A 16,941-nucleotide genomic window follows, 5' to 3' on the forward strand; every position below is an offset into this window, starting at 1 on the left:
ATGATGGAGAATCTGTGATTGTATCGTCTGTGATGGAGAATCTGTGATTGTATCGTCTACGATGGAGAATCTGTGATTGTATTGTCTATGATGGAGAATCTGTGATTGTATCGTCTATGATGGAGAATCTGTGATTGTATTGTCTGGGATGGAGAATCTGTGATTGTATTGTCTGTGATGGAGAATCTGTGATTGTATCGTCTGTGATGGAGAATCTGTGATTGTATCGTCTTTGATGGAGAGTCTTTGATTGTATCGTCTGTGATGGAGAATCTGTGATTGTATCGTCTGTGATGGAGAATCTGTGATTGTATCGTCTGGGATGGAGAATCTGTGATTGTATCGTCTACGATGGAGAATCTGTGATTGTATTGTCTATGATGGAGAATCTGTGATTGTATCGTCTACGATGGAGAATCTGTGATTGTATTGTCTGGGATGGAGAATCTGTGATTGTATTGTCTGTGATGGAGAATCTGTGATTGTATCGTCTGTGATGGAGAATCTGTGATTGTATCGTCTTTGATGGAGAGTCTTTGATTGTATCGTCTGTGATGGAGAATCTGTGATTGTATCGTCTGTGATGGAGAATCTGTGATTGTATCGTCTGGGATGGAGAATCTGTGATTGTATCGTCTATGATGGAGAATCTGTGATTGTATCGTCTGTGATGGAGAATCTGTGATTGTATCGTCTACGATGGAGAATCTGTGATTGTATTGTCTATGATGGAGAATCTGTGATTGTATCGTCTATGATGGAGAATCTGTGATTGTATTGTCTGGGATGGAGAATCTGTGATTGTATTGTCTGTGATGGAGAATCTGTGATTGTATCGTCTATGATGGAGAATCTGTGATTGTATCGTCTGTGATGGAGAATCTGTGATTGTATCGTCTGCAGATCAAATACAAAGAGGAATGGGAGAAGAGCAAATCTAAACCATGTGACGTAGGACTCGACACTCTCACCGTCAAAGCAGCCAAGGCTTCACGAGAGCTGGCCAGTGATGTAGGCACTTAGGTTTATAAACTCAGAACTGGTGTTTTATTATGGATTATGCTATTTGACAAGTAGACTAATTGAATTATTCTCAGTTCTTCTGATCATATTGTGGCTGTTTAACAGATCAAATACAAAGAGTCTTATATGAAAGAGAAAGACAAAGCAGTTGGAGTGAATGTAAGTGACTCGAAGACCCTCCACTCCCTCCAGGTGGCAAAGCTGAGCAGTGAGGTAAGGATTCCTTAAGCAGATCCTGTCTCACACATCACACTAATTAGCAAATTGATTGGAGAATATGGAGCAAAATTAGCCTGTATGTCACAGCCTGTAATCTACAAAATTACAGAAAATGTTCTGGGAGGTCCATTAACTTCCATTATTTAACCGACTCATCTGAGAGACAGCGGACGGTAAATTGTAATGTTCTCCCGTTTAATGATCACACATCAATCTGAGGCTTTCCCTCTGACATATACACCAGACTGAGAACTTTATATTGACTCTCCCTCTTAGTCAACTTCTTTTCTTTTCTTTTCTTTTCTTTTCTTTTCTTTTCTTTTCTTTTCTTTTCTTTTCTTTTCTTTTCTTTTCTTTTCACTCCCAGATTGCCTATAAGAAAGGCTCTAAGGAGACTCAGTCAAAGTGTACATTGCCTTTGGACATGGTCAACCTGAGCCATGCTAAGAAAGCCCAGGCTTTGGCCAGTGACCTGGAGTACAGGAAGAAACTGCATGACTACACTGTCCTGCCAGACGACATCAAAGTGCAACATGCTAAAAAGGCTTACAACCTACAGAGTGAGGTAAAATGCCCAGACAACAGAGTAGGTGTTTAGTTCTGTTATGTTCCGACAGACTTTGGGGCACTTTGCTAACCAGTCAGAATTGGGTAGCTTGTAAATGGAAAACATAGCTAATGTAGTTATTTATCTACACAGTGGAAGATGGAGCACATTAAACAGCTCACCATTTGGAAACACTAGACCTTTGACCTTGGTCCTAATCTGAGTGAAGAGGCTTTTATAGTGTCACATACTGTGGATGAAGATGCTGATATAATGTTTGATATTGTGTGTGTGTTTGTGTTATATATTATTTATCTCTCACAGAGCCAGTACCGCTCCGACCTGACCTGGATGAAGGGGGTGGGCTGGGAGGCTGAAGGATGTTTGGATGTGACACAGGCCAAGAAAGCAGGAGAGCTTCTGAGTGAGGTACATTATAGCAGGACTTGTGTTTCAGAGCTGGAGGATTTTACATACCTGTGAGTTTAAGAGACTAATGACAAACAATTTACAAGATAAAGCAGAAACTTGGTTATGTCATAACTGCATTCTGAGGGAAAATTCTCCATTTCATGGACAGTTGACCCAATACCAATGTGTGAGTTTGTTTGTGTATTTCTCTGATTCACCATCTGCTTGGTATGTCTATATAGAAAAAGTACCGTCAGAAGGTGGACACTATGAAGTTCACCCAGGTGGCTGACACTCCTTCCATCAAACACGCCAAGAGGAGTCAAGAGCTTCAGAGTGGAGTGAGCATTATGTCACCCTCTTTTACCACACTGTGTCCTGCTCCACCACTGGCCCCCCTGTCTGAATTCCACCACAATATATTTTATTATCTTTTGATTGTCTCACCCTCAGGTGGCATACAAAGCAGGCACAGAGCAGACCATGCACCAGTACACCATAAGCAAAGATGAACCACTTTTTAAACAGGCAAAAGCCAATGCAGAGCTTCTCAGTGAGGTATGATCTTCTCTGTCTGGTGTTTCAGTCACACCTTTCAAATTTTTCAGCCCATTCTCTAAAGTCTGAATAATTCTCTTTTACTTTGTGCATGTCAGAAAACCTATAAGAGCAGCCTGGAGCAACAGAGAGAGAAAGGCTTTGAGCTACGGATGGATGCACTCTCCATTCTCACTGCCAAAGCAAAGAGGGACCTGGCAAGTGATGTAAGCATCCAACAACCTCCAGCTTTAGTGCATTAGTCCCCATAACTGTCACATAATCAACCCGAATAATTGCAATGTGTAACTATATAAGTGTGATTCCTTTGATCAAGCATATAATATAATATAATATAATATAATATAATATAATATAATATAATATAATATAATATAATATAATAGTAGTCCCCAAAGTCCTTGCCTGTATGTTTGTAGGTGAAGTATAAAGAGAAATATGAGATGATGAAGGGGAAGATGATTGGAGTGAAGACAGTAACCGATGACTCTCAGATGGCCCACTCTACTCTGGCAACCAAACTTCAGAGTGACTTGCAATACAAGAAGGACTATGAGAACACAAAGACCAGATACAGTGCCTCTCTTGACATGCTGACCCTCACTCATGCCAAAAAAGCTCAGGATTTGGCCACGGATAAAAAGTACAGGACCGTCCAACACAAGTACACCAGCCTGCCCACAGACATGAGAGTGGAATGGGCCAAGAAGGCCTATGGCCTGCAAAGTGATGTAAGCCTCAGATATTCCATTTCCCGTCAGGCTCCCTGAGGCAGCTGTGATTACAGGACATTTATGCTTGCCGTGGGTTCATTTTTGTAAAATTTCTAAAATGTTCTGTTGTGTCCACAGAAAAAGTACCGCTCAGACCTTAACTGGATGAAAGGTGTTGGCTGGGAAGGCACAGGCTCTCTGGGTGCACTGCAGGCCAAGAAAGCTGGAGATATTGTCAGCGAGGTATAGTGCAACTCCTCAGCACTGGAGTATAGCATATCACCATCATATAATCATGCCAGACAATATTTAAGCCTTTGGCACACTCCATACAAAATATGTTTGATAATCTGTTGGATTTTCCAAAGAAAATTCTTTGGTATTAATGGAGAATTATCATTAATTGTTAGTTTTATGAGCACAGTGTCTGTCATTACATTTGAAACACTTGAAAGTAGGTTAAGCTGTGGGTTTATGTTTCAGGTTATATTTTGTAAAAATTATGGTGTAGGTTATATTTATTAAAACGTATAGTGTAGGTTATATTAATTAAAACGTATGGTTTAGGACATATTTAGTGATGAAGTAGAAAAGGATTATTCATCATATTTTACCACTCATTCTGCCCACTGATTCAGTCGAGAACACACGACGATGGCAAACATCTAATCCAGCAATTAATTGTGTCCTTGAGTATTCCAAAATGTCACCTAGATCATTAGCTTATGTGCTGTCAACAGGACAGTTTTAATAGCAGAACAGCAGTGATCTGTGGTCCCCAGCACCTTTATAATGGTCTCTGTGGGCTGGTCTGTCTGGGTGGCTATGACTAGGTCTCATGCTGTAAGTATAAATAGCACTCTTTCATGCCTTGGGCTTATGTTTCCTCACCGCATCTCTAATCTATATGGAATTTGAGTTCTAAATAAAATACCACTAAATAAATATGATCATCTTGCTGATAGAGTATCTAATACACCAGTTAGCCAGAACATTATGACCACTTGCCTAATAGGCTGCTGGTCCTCTGTATGCGCTGACCCACCGAGGCGCGGACTCTACAAGACCCCTGAAGGTGTTCTGTGGTACCTGGAACCAAAACACTGGCAGCAGATCCTTCCAGTCCTGTTCATGGCGGTGGTATTCCCTGATGGCAGTGTCCTCTTTCAGCAGGATAATGCACCCTGCCACACTGCACACATTGTTTGGGAATGGTTTGAGGAACATGATGAAGTGTTCAAGGTGTTGCCCTGACCTCGAGATTCTCCAGATCTCAATCCGGTTGAGCGTCTGTGGGATGTGTGGGACCGACAAGTCTGATCCACAGCGGTTCCACCTCGCAGCTTACAGGACCTGAAGGATCTGCCGTTAATGTTTTGGTGCCAGATACCGTGGTCTTGTAGAGTCCATGCCTCGGCGGGTCGGCGCTGTTTTGGAAGCACGCTCTCATCGGTGTATACCAACTAACAAGAAACTGTTCTGTCTAAAAAAACATTGCTGCAGTCATCCAGAAAAGCCAGTCACTGCCCCACATTTCAATATTCTAGTTCTAATGCAGTATGAATGATACAATCAAACTGTGAAGTGTGTCTAAGACACAATGAGGGAATCATGTCCTTTAATAACTATTTAAAACATAACGTCTGTTTTATAATGCACCACACACACTGGCTTTGACTCTGATGTGTTTATTCATACTTTGCATAAAATAAAATAAAATCCATCAGTGGCAGGACATGCTAAACACAATGACATTTCTCTGGTTTTATTTATTTGTAAACAAAGATACAATGTGATAAATGTAACCCCTTCTCTCGCTTCTGTGTTCCAGAAAAAGTACCGTCAGCAGGCCAGTTCTCTGAAGTTCACCAGCGTGGAGGACACGCCAGAAATGGTACAGGCCAAACTAAGCAACCAGCTGGCACTGGATGTGAGTCAATCTCTTCTGTTTTACTTCTATTACTGTTTGCTCTTACATGGGTTTTGTGGGTGGTAGTCGGTGCCTTCAGTGTGAACAAGCCAGAATTTTTACTATGGTCTCGTCAAAATGGTTCTTCCTCTGATATTTGTTTGTCTGGTCATAAATCACTCGTGGAATATTTCCGGACATTTGATATATTTTCCTGAATGAGTACCTCTGATGCTGCCAATCAAGAGCTTGATTAGTGATTTGACTATGAATAATTCGATTATGTCAGCTAGTGTCTTACATCTTAAAAAACATACATATGTGAAATGTCCAGCACTAGTTCAGGAAAGAAATGAAAACACTGTTTTGTGTCTACGCATATTAACACAATTTTTTGAGAGATAAAGTGTTACTGCGAAACATCACAGAGGACATTGCAGCTGCACTGGCCCTGGTGTTGATGTTTAAGTTGACCCTGGTGTTGATGCTTAAGTTGACCCTGGTGTTGATGCTTTAGTTGACCCTGGTGTTGATGCTTTTGTTGACCCTGGTGTTGATGCTTTTGTTGACCCTGGTGTTGATGCTTTTGTTGACCCTGGTGTTGATGCTTTTGTTGACCCTGGTGTTGATGCTTTAGTTGACCCTGGTGTTGATGCTTTTGTTGACCCTGGTGCTGATGTGTGTATTCCTTGGCAGAGGCTGTACAGGGAGAAGGGAGAGGGTCTCAAACACAGCTACACTCTGACTGGAGATCTGCCCGAGTATGTTCAGTCCAAACTCAACGCTATGAACCTCAGTGAGGTGAGAAATCAATCACTCACATGCACTGAGAGCTAAAGTCACACACGAATTGACTTTCATAGTGGAGTTTTACATGTTTACAGGTTTTACATGGTTTTCACTTTTGCTTGTGTTATGTTGTTCACAGACACATTATAAAGAATCCTGGATGAAGATTAGAGATGCAGGCTATAAGTTGCGTTTGGATGCCATTCCGTTCCAGGCTGCAAAATCATCTGCAGAGATTCTTAGCGATGTAAGTGTGGCCAGATAATCTTGGTAAATTTTATTATACCTCATAAATTCAGAAAGGTAAATGTTATTATACCTGATAAATTCAGAAAGGCAAATGTTATTATACCTGATAAATTCAGAAAGTTTCAGAGGGAGACAAACTGACTCTTGTCCTCCTTTAGCAAAAGTACAAGGAGCAGTTTGAGAAGACGAAAGGTAAAATGATTGGGTTGAAGGGACTACAAGATGACATAAACATCGCTCACTCAGTGCAGGCCAGCCAACTCCAGAGTGATGTGAGTATTAACCCTAACCCTAACAGCATGGTGTGAGACAGCAGTGCAACTTGTATGGATGTGAGGCAAAAAGGCAATACAAATACACTATATATTTACAGTGTATGCTGTATATATGTATGCGAGAATTAACATTTAAGTGTTTATGCTGAAATTAACATTATATATCAGCCTGATGTTTTAGAAAAACATCATTATTCAATGCTATGACATGTCTGCTATAATCATACAAAATATTGTCATGTAAAAAGTTATGAAGTTACTGTGCCAAACCCATATACAACCACTGACCTTAAATCTAACCAGGGCTGCATGACTCGATTCCGCACTCGAAGTGTTTTTTTCTATTGTCTCGGACTCGTTGGTATTTGCGCTCGGACTCGTTAGGGTCTTGGTTATTGGTCTCGCCAAATATTCTAGTTGGTCTCGACCGAGTCCAGCTGCCTTTAAAAATGTGTGTTGTTGTTTTTTTCTCAAATAACTCCTCCTTCAAAACAAAACCATTGGTTAAGCGAGCTTGTTCAGAAAATGGGCACTGATTTAATTAATTTAAAATCCGTCTAGAACGGGCATTGACATTGGCCGCCTGGTAACCAATCGTATGCCTGCCCAAACTCATCTCCGCACAGTGCCCATAGAAGATATACTGTGTCATAGCATTACACAAAAATTATTAACAGGTAAATTAGTGGCCTCGAGAAGGATTTTTTTTTTCTCTCTCAGTCTTGTCTATGTCCAGAAATGTATTTTCGGACGGGTCTCAGCAAAAGTCACCGGGCATGACTCTCACTCACGGTCCATCACTGCCTACACATTCATTACAACCTACTGCTGAACTGAATGATAGGAGGGCACCCCGTATTGCAACTGTAGCGTGCTCAATAACCAAGCCAGTCCAATCTTCCGTTCTCTGTTTGCATTGAAACGGAATATGTGGTAAACCACAAATACTGTCATATTTTTATTTATCAGCTGGGTTTCCATCCAACTATTTAAAGCAAAGCATAGGGTAAAATGATACTGGTTGATGGAAACAGGTTTAGTTGCATCAACAAAGGGTTTGTTCTGATTTTATCACGTATTTCCGTTAAAGTTTCCCTAGACAAGTTTTAAGCCCACAGCTGTTCAACTCCTCTCGCGATGTGTACATTTTTAATTCGCATAACACAGTTGATGGACATGCGCACAGACATTGCCTTAGCCGAAATTTCATGAATTAAAATATGTGAATGTGTTGGGTGGAAAACAGCTGCTATCTCCTGTTGAAGGTTTACATTTCTGGAACTATAAAGTCAAAACCAAACTTGTTAATTGGCTAATACAGATGTCAGTCAAACCCATCAAGCATTATACAAATAGAAAATTACAACACATTTTCTTTATTTTAGGAACGTTTGTGATGCTATTTTAGTTATATTGTTATGATTCCATACACGCATCCGACTGCGAGAGATGGCTTGAATAGCAGTTTTATTGAATAACTCTTGGGCCGTTATTCATTTGGCTATTGCTCACTCACAAAAACAAGAACAGAGAGAGATGTCTTTTTTGATGCCACTTTTGATAACCTGAATATCCCCCATCTCCCGGCTGCTCCACCAACTCCACACAGCACAAGACTGACTCAACATTCAACGCGCTGCAGAGAGCAGAGTAATGGGCAGACTGAACCATGCAAACACAACACAATGCAGACAACTCCAAACAACACACAGGTCATTTCAATACTATCAACCAATTTAACAAACAATAACATATTATTTTTTAGTATTAAATTAAATAATTCAATCCCAACTCGGGGACCTATGCATCTTTTGGGCGAGCCTAGGCCTGTCAGGCCCATCCTTTGGCCTCTCTCATTTGGACTCATTTGGTCTTGACTTGGACTCAAACCTCTTTGGACTCGGTCTTGACTTGGACTCGAACCTCTTTGGACTCGGTCTTGACTTGTCCTGGTCTTGGACTTGTCTTGGACTCAGCAAAGATGGTCTTGACTACAGCTCTGATCCTAACACTAACCCAAACAACTCTTGGGTTTGTACATTAAATTATTCATTAAGTGATGTTATAAACTGGAAAATATTAATGTTTTTGGTTATGTGATGTTTCTCTTTTTATGGAACCAGGTAAAAATGATCAAATTGACCATCCCTCATTCATTGCCCCCCCCCTCTCTGTAGATTAAATATAAGAAAGACTTGGCTAAGGTGCATTCTGAGTTACATGTGCCAATGGACATGCTGGAGCTGGCTCACGCCAAGAAGGCCCAGACTCTGGTCAGTGACCAGGACTACAGACTCGCTCTGCATCACTACACGACTCTGCCTGACGACCTCAAAGTTCAGGCTGCCAGGAGGGCATATGAGCTGCAGAGTGAGGTAACACACAGCCTACCTGTCGTTTCACTATGGTCATACTGACTTCAACTTTCACTTCAATCCCTTTATTGGCCCACAACAGGGAAATTTGACCTCTGCACTTTAACCCATCCAAGGTAGCGGTGAACACATATACACACGAAGAGCAGTGAACATTAAGCACACACACTCTAGGGGCAGTGAGCACACGTACACACCCAGAGTAGTGGGCAGCCACAGACGCAGCACCCGGGGAGCAGTTGGGGGTTAGATGCCTTGCTTATTGCACTCCCCTCAATATCCACTCAATATGCACTCCCCTCAATATCCACTCAATATGCACTCCCCTCAATATACACTCAATATGCACTCCCCTCAGTATCCAATCAACATACACTCCCCTCAATATCCACTCAATATACACTCCCCTCAGTATCCACTCAATATCCACTCCCTCAACATACACTCAATATCCACTCCCTCAATATCCACTCAATATGCACTCCCCTCAATATCCACTCAATATGCACTCCCCTCAATATCCACGCAATATGCACTCCCCTCAATATACACTCAATATCCACTCCCTCAATATCCACTCAATATGCACTCCCCTCAATATCCACTCAATATGCACTCCCTTCAATATACACTCAACATACACTCCCCTCAATATCCACTCAATATACACTCCCCTCAGTATCCACTCAATATCCACTCCCTCAACATACACTCAATATACACTCCCTCAATATACACTCAATATGCACTCCCCTCAATATCCACTCAATATGCACTCCCCTCAATATCCACGCAATATGCACTCCCCTCAATATACACTCAATATCCACTCCCTCAATATCCACTCAATATGCACTCCCCTCAATATCCACTCAATATGCACTCCCTTCAATATACACTCAATATCCACTCCCTCAATATCCACTCAATATGCACTCCCCTCAATATCCACTCAATATGCACTCCCCTCAATATCCACGCAATATGCACTCCCCTCAATATACACTCAATATCCACTCCCTCAATATCCACTCAATATGCACTCCCCTCAATATCCACTCAGTCTGCACTCCCTTCAATATACACTCAATATCCACTCCCTCAATATCCACTCAATATGCACTCCCCTCAATATCCATGCAATATGCACTCCCCTCAATATCCACTCAATATGCACTCCCCTCAATATCCACGCAATATGCACTCCCCTCAATATACACTCAATATCCACTCCCTCAATATACACTCAATATGCACTCCCCTCAATATCCACTCAATATGCACTCCCCTCAATATCCACTCAATATGCACTCCCCTCAATATCCACTCAATATCCACTCCCTCAATATACACTCAATATGCACTCCCCTCAATATACACTCAATATGCACTCCCCTCAATATACACTCAATATCCACTCCCCTCAATATCCACTCAATATACACTCCCCTCAGTATCCACTCAATATCCACTCCCTCAACATACACTCAATATACACTCCCTCAATATACACTCAATATGCACTCCCCTCAATATCCACTCAGTCTGCACTCCCCTCAATATCCACTCAATATGCACTCCCCTCAATATCCACTCAATATCCACTCCCTTCAATATACACTCAATATCCACTCCCTCAATATTCACTCAATATCCACTCCCCTCAATATCCACTCAATATGCACTCCCCTCAGTATCCACTCAGTCTGCACTCCCCTCAATATCCACTCAATATGCACTCCCCTCAATATCCACTCAGTCTGCACTCCCCTCAATATCCACTCAATATGCACTCCCCTCAATATCCACTCAATATGCACTCCCTTCAATATACACTCAATATCCACTCCCTCAATATCCACTCAATATCCACTCCCCTCAATATCCACTCAGTCTGCACTCCCCTCAATATCCACTCAATATGCACTCCCCTCAATATCCACTCAATATGCACTCCCTTCAATATACACTCAATATCCACTCCCTCAATATCCACTCAATATCCACTCCCCTCAATATCCACTCAATATGCACTCCCCTCAATATCCACTCAATATGCACTCCCCTCAATATCCACTCAATATCCACTCCCTCAATATACACTCAATATGCACTCCCCTCAATATACACTCAATATGCACTCCCCTCAATATACACTCAATATCCACTCCCCTCAATATCCACTCAATATACACTCCCCTCAGTATCCACTCAATATCCACTCCCTCAACATACACTCAATATACACTCCCTCAATATACACTCAATATGCACTCCCCTCAATATCCACTCAGTCTGCACTCCCCTCAATATCCACTCAATATGCACTCCCCTCAATATCCACTCAATATGCACTCCCTTCAATATACACTCAATATCCACTCCCTCAATATCCACTCAATATCCACTCCCCTCATTATCCACTCAATATCCACTCCCTCAATATCCACTCAATATCCACTCCCCTCAATATCCACTCAATATGCACTCCCCTCAATATCCACTCAATATGCACTCCCTTCAATATACACTCAATATCCACTCCCTCAATATCCACTCAATATCCACTCCCCTCAATATCCACTCAATATGCACTCCCCTCAATATCCACTCAATATGCACTCCCCTCAATATCCACTCAATATCCACTCCCTCAATATACACTCAATATGCACTCCCCTCAATATACACTCAATATGCACTCCCCTCAATATCCACTCAATATCCACTCCCCTCAATATCCACTCAATATACACTCCCCTCAGTATCCACTCAATATCCACTCCCTCAACATACACTCAATATACACTCCCTCAATATACACTCAATATGCACTCCCCTCAATATCCACTCAGTCTGCACTCCCCTCAATATCCACTCAATATGCACTCCCCTCAATATCCACTCAATATGCACTCCCTTCAATATACACTCAATATCCACTCCCTCAATATCCACTCAATATCCACTCCCCTCAATATCCACTCAATATCCACTCCCTCAATATCCACTCAATATCCACTCCCCTCAATATCCACTCAATATGCACTCCCCTCAATATCCACTCAATATGCACTCCCTTCAATATACACTCAATATCCACTCCCTCAATATCCACTCAATATCCACTCCCCTCAATATCCACTCAATATGCACTCCCCTCAATATCCACTCAATATGCACTCCCCTCAATATCCACTCAATATCCACTCCCTCAATATACACTCAATATGCACTCCCCTCAATATCCACTCAATATGCACTCCCCTCAATATCCACTCAATATCCACTCCCCTCAATATCCACTCAATATACACTCCCCTCAGTATCCACTCAATATCCACTCCCTCAACATACACTCAATATACACTCCCTCAATATACACTCAATATGCACTCCCCTCAATATCCACTCAGTCTGCACTCCCCTCAATATCCACTCAATATGCACTCCCCTCAATATCCACTCAATATGCACTCCCTTCAATATACACTCAATATCCACTCCCTCAATATCCACTCAATATCCACTCCCCTCAATATCCACTCAATATCCACTCCCTCAATATCCACTCAATATCCACTCCCCTCAATATCCACTCAATATGCACTCCCCTCAATATCCACTCAATATGCACTCCCTTCAATATACACTCAATATCCACTCCCTCAATATCCACTCAATATCCACTCCCCTCAATATCCACTCAATATGCACTCCCCTCAATATCCACTCAATATGCACTCCCCTCAATATCCACTCAATATCCACTCCCTCAATATACACTCAATATGCACTCCCCTCAATATACACTCAATATGCACTCCCCTCAATATACACTCAATATCCACTCCCCTCAATATCCACTCAATATACACTCCCCTCAGTATCCACTCAATATCCACTCCCTCAACATACACTCAATATACACTCCCTCAATATACACTCAATATGCACTCCCCTCAATATCCACTCAGTCTGCACTCCCCTCAATATCCACTCAATATGCACTCCCCTCAATATCCACTCAATATGCACTCCCTTCAATATACACTCAATATCCACTCCCTCAATATCCACTCAATATCCACTCCCCTCAATATCCACTCAATATCCACTCCCTCAATATCCACTCAATATGCACTCCCCTCAATATCCACTCAATATGCACTCCCCTCAATATCCACTCAATATGCACTCCCTTCAATATACACTCAATATCCACTCCCTCAATATCCACTCAATATGCACTCCCCTCAATATCCACTCAATATCCACTCCCTCAATATCCACTCAATATGCACTCCCTCAATATCCACTCAATATGCACTCCCCTCAATATCCACTCAATATGCACTCCCTTCAATATACACTCAATATCCACTCCCTCAATATCCACTCAATATCCACTCCCCTCATTATCCACTCAATATCCACTCCCTCAATATCCACTCAATATCCACTCCCCTCAATATCCACTCAATATGCACTCCCCTCAATATCCACTCAATATGCACTCCCTTCAATATACACTCAATATCCACTCCCTCAATATCCACTCAATATCCACTCCCCTCAATATCCACTCAATATGCACTCCCCTCAATATCCACTCAATATGCACTCCCCTCAATATCCACTCAATATCCACTCCCTCAATATACACTCAATATGCACTCCCCTCAATATACACTCAATATGCACTCCCCTCAATATACACTCAATATCCACTCCCCTCAATATCCACTCAATATACACTCCCCTCAGTATCCACTCAATATCCACTCCCTCAACATACACTCAATATACACTCCCTCAATATACACTCAATATGCACTCCCCTCAATATCCACTCAGTCTGCACTCCCCTCAATATCCACTCAATATGCACTCCCCTCAATATCCACTCAATATGCACTCCCTTCAATATACACTCAATATCCACTCCCTCAATATCCACTCAATATCCACTCCCCTCAATATCCACTCAATATCCACTCCCTCAATATCCACTCAATATCCACTCCCCTCAATATCCACTCAATATGCACTCCCCTCAATATCCACTCAATATGCACTCCCTTCAATATACACTCAATATCCACTCCCTCAATATCCACTCAATATCCACTCCCCTCAATATCCACTCAATATGCACTCCCCTCAATATCCACTCAATATGCACTCCCCTCAATATCCACTCAATATCCACTCCCTCAATATACACTCAATATGCACTCCCCTCAATATACACTCAATATGCACTCCCCTCAATATACACTCAATATCCACTCCCCTCAATATCCACTCAATATACACTCCCCTCAATATCCACTCAATATCCACTCCCTCAACATACACTCAATATACACTCCCTCAATATACACTCAATATGCACTCCCCTCAATATCCACTCAGTCTGCACTCCCCTCAATATCCACTCAATATGCACTCCCCTCAATATCCACTCAATATGCACTCCCTTCAATATACACTCAATATCCACTCCCTCAATATCCACTCAATATCCACTCCCCTCAATATCCACTCAATATCCACTCCCTCAATATCCACTCAATATCCACTCCCCTCAATATCCACTCAATATGCACTCCCCTCAATATCCACTCAATATGCACTCCCTTCAATATACACTCAATATCCACTCCCTCAATATCCACTCAATATCCACTCCCCTCAATATCCACTCAATATGCACTCCCCTCAATATCCACTCAATATGCACTCCCCTCAATATCCACTCAATATCCACTCCCTCAATATACACTCAATATGCACTCCCCTCAATATACACTCAATATGCACTCCCCTCAATATACACTCAATATCCACTCCCCTCAATATCCACTCAATATACACTCCCCTCAGTATCCACTCAATATCCACTCCCTCAACATACACTCAATATACACTCCCTCAATATACACTCAATATGCACTCCCCTCAATATCCACTCAGTCTGCACTCCCCTCAATATCCACTCAATATGCACTCCCCTCAATATCCACTCAATATGCACTCCCTTCAATATACACTCAATATCCACTCCCTCAATATCCACTCAATATCCACTCCCCTCAATATCCACTCAATATCCACTCCCTCAATATCCACTCAATATGCACTCCCCTCAATATCCACTCAATATGCACTCCCCTCAATATCCACTCAATATGCACTCCCTTCAATATACACTCAATATCCACTCCCTCAATATCCACTCAATATGCACTCCCCTCAATATCCACTCAATATCCACTCCCTCAATATCCACTCAATATGCACTCCCTCAATATCCACTCAATATGCACTCCCCTCAATATACACTCAATATGCACTCCCCTCAATATCCACTCAATATCCACTCCCTCAATATACACTCAATATGCACTCCCCTCAATATCCACTCAATATCCACTCCCCTCAATATCCACTCAATATCCACTCCCTCAATATACACTCAATATCCACTCCCTCAATATCCACTCAATATGCACTCCCCTCAATATCCACTCAATATGCACTCCCCTCAATATCCACTCAATATGCACTCCCTTCAATATACACTCAATATCCACTCCCTCAATATCCACTCAATATGCACTCCCCTCAATATCCACTCAATATCCACTCCCTCAATATCCACTCAATATGCACTCCCTCAATATCCACTCAATATGCACTCCCCTCAATATACACTCAATATGCACTCCCCTCAATATCCACTCAATATCCACTCCCTCAATATACACTCAATATGCACTCCCCTCAATATCCACTCAATATCCACTCCCCTCAATATCCACTCAATATCCACTCCCTCAATATCCACTCAATATGCACTCCCCTCAATATCCACTCAATATCCACTCCCTCAATATCCACTCAATATGCACTCCCTCAATATCCACTCAATATGCACTCCCCTCAATATACACTCAATATGCACTCCCCTCAATATCCACTCAATATCCACTCCCTCAATATACACTCAATATGCACTCCCCTCAATATCCACTCAATATCCACTCCCCTCAATATCCACTCAATATCCACTCCCTCAATATACACTCAATATGCACTCCCCTCAATATCCACTCAATATCCACTCCCCTCAATATCCACTCAATATCCACTCCCTCAATATACACTCAATATGCACTCCCCTCAATATCCACTCAATATCCACTCCCCTCAATATCCACTCAATATCCACTCCCTCAATATACACTCAATATGCACTCCCCTCAGTATCCACTCAATATCCACTCCCCTCAATATCCACTCAATATCCACTCCCTCAATATACACTCAATATGCACTCCCCTCAGTATCCACTCAGTCTGCACTCCCCTCAATATCCACTTCCATGAGGGAGGGAAAAGCACTATTCATTCACCCCCTCACCCACATTTCCTGCCAGTCCAGGGGTCAAATTGGCGACCTTTCAGTCCTAAGCCCACTTCACTAACCTGTAGGTCACGGCTGCCCCAGCCCTAAACGTGTATTACACACCGTCCACTTGTACCATTTCACTACAGTCACACAAACTTAAACGTGTGTTATAGCCCTGCTCATGCCATTTCACAGTGATAGATAGATAGATAGATAGATAGATAGATAGATAGATAGATAGATAGATAGATAGATAGATAGATAGATAGATAGATAGATAGATAGATAGATAGATAGATAGATAGATAGATAGAGTTAACAGAGCATACACGATACAACAAAATACAAATAATCACAATATAATTCAGAAAAAGTGCAGTTAATTATACGGTAGCATTTACATATGAATGATGCTATTTGATGTGATACAAGGGCAGTACAAGGGCACTTTCGAGAC

At 41.9% G+C, this 16,941-nt stretch overlaps 1 protein-coding gene across 2 annotated transcripts in view; it reads left to right on the top strand.

The window, feature by feature from the left end:
* The window catches only part of nrap (nebulin-related anchoring protein), a 35,102-nt gene that overhangs the window by 10,324 nt on the left and 7,837 nt on the right, over positions 1–16,941 (top strand). For both annotated transcript variants that reach the window (XM_030773256.1, XM_030773257.1), the window contains 14 exons: positions 904–1,011; positions 1,129–1,236; positions 1,610–1,807; positions 2,114–2,218; positions 2,443–2,541; positions 2,654–2,758; positions 2,857–2,964; positions 3,178–3,489; positions 3,610–3,714; positions 5,303–5,401; positions 6,077–6,181; positions 6,309–6,416; positions 6,577–6,690; positions 8,871–9,068. In XM_030773256.1, the coding sequence (XP_030629116.1) occupies positions 904–1,011; positions 1,129–1,236; positions 1,610–1,807; positions 2,114–2,218; positions 2,443–2,541; positions 2,654–2,758; positions 2,857–2,964; positions 3,178–3,489; positions 3,610–3,714; positions 5,303–5,401; positions 6,077–6,181; positions 6,309–6,416; positions 6,577–6,690; positions 8,871–9,068 (1,872 nt within the window). The remainder of the gene's footprint in view (positions 1–903; positions 1,012–1,128; positions 1,237–1,609; positions 1,808–2,113; positions 2,219–2,442; positions 2,542–2,653; positions 2,759–2,856; positions 2,965–3,177; positions 3,490–3,609; positions 3,715–5,302; positions 5,402–6,076; positions 6,182–6,308; positions 6,417–6,576; positions 6,691–8,870; positions 9,069–16,941) is intronic.

This window comes from Chanos chanos, chromosome 5, assembly GCF_902362185.1.
Source record: "Chanos chanos chromosome 5, fChaCha1.1, whole genome shotgun sequence".
Lineage (NCBI taxonomy): Eukaryota > Metazoa > Chordata > Actinopteri > Gonorynchiformes > Chanidae > Chanos > Chanos chanos.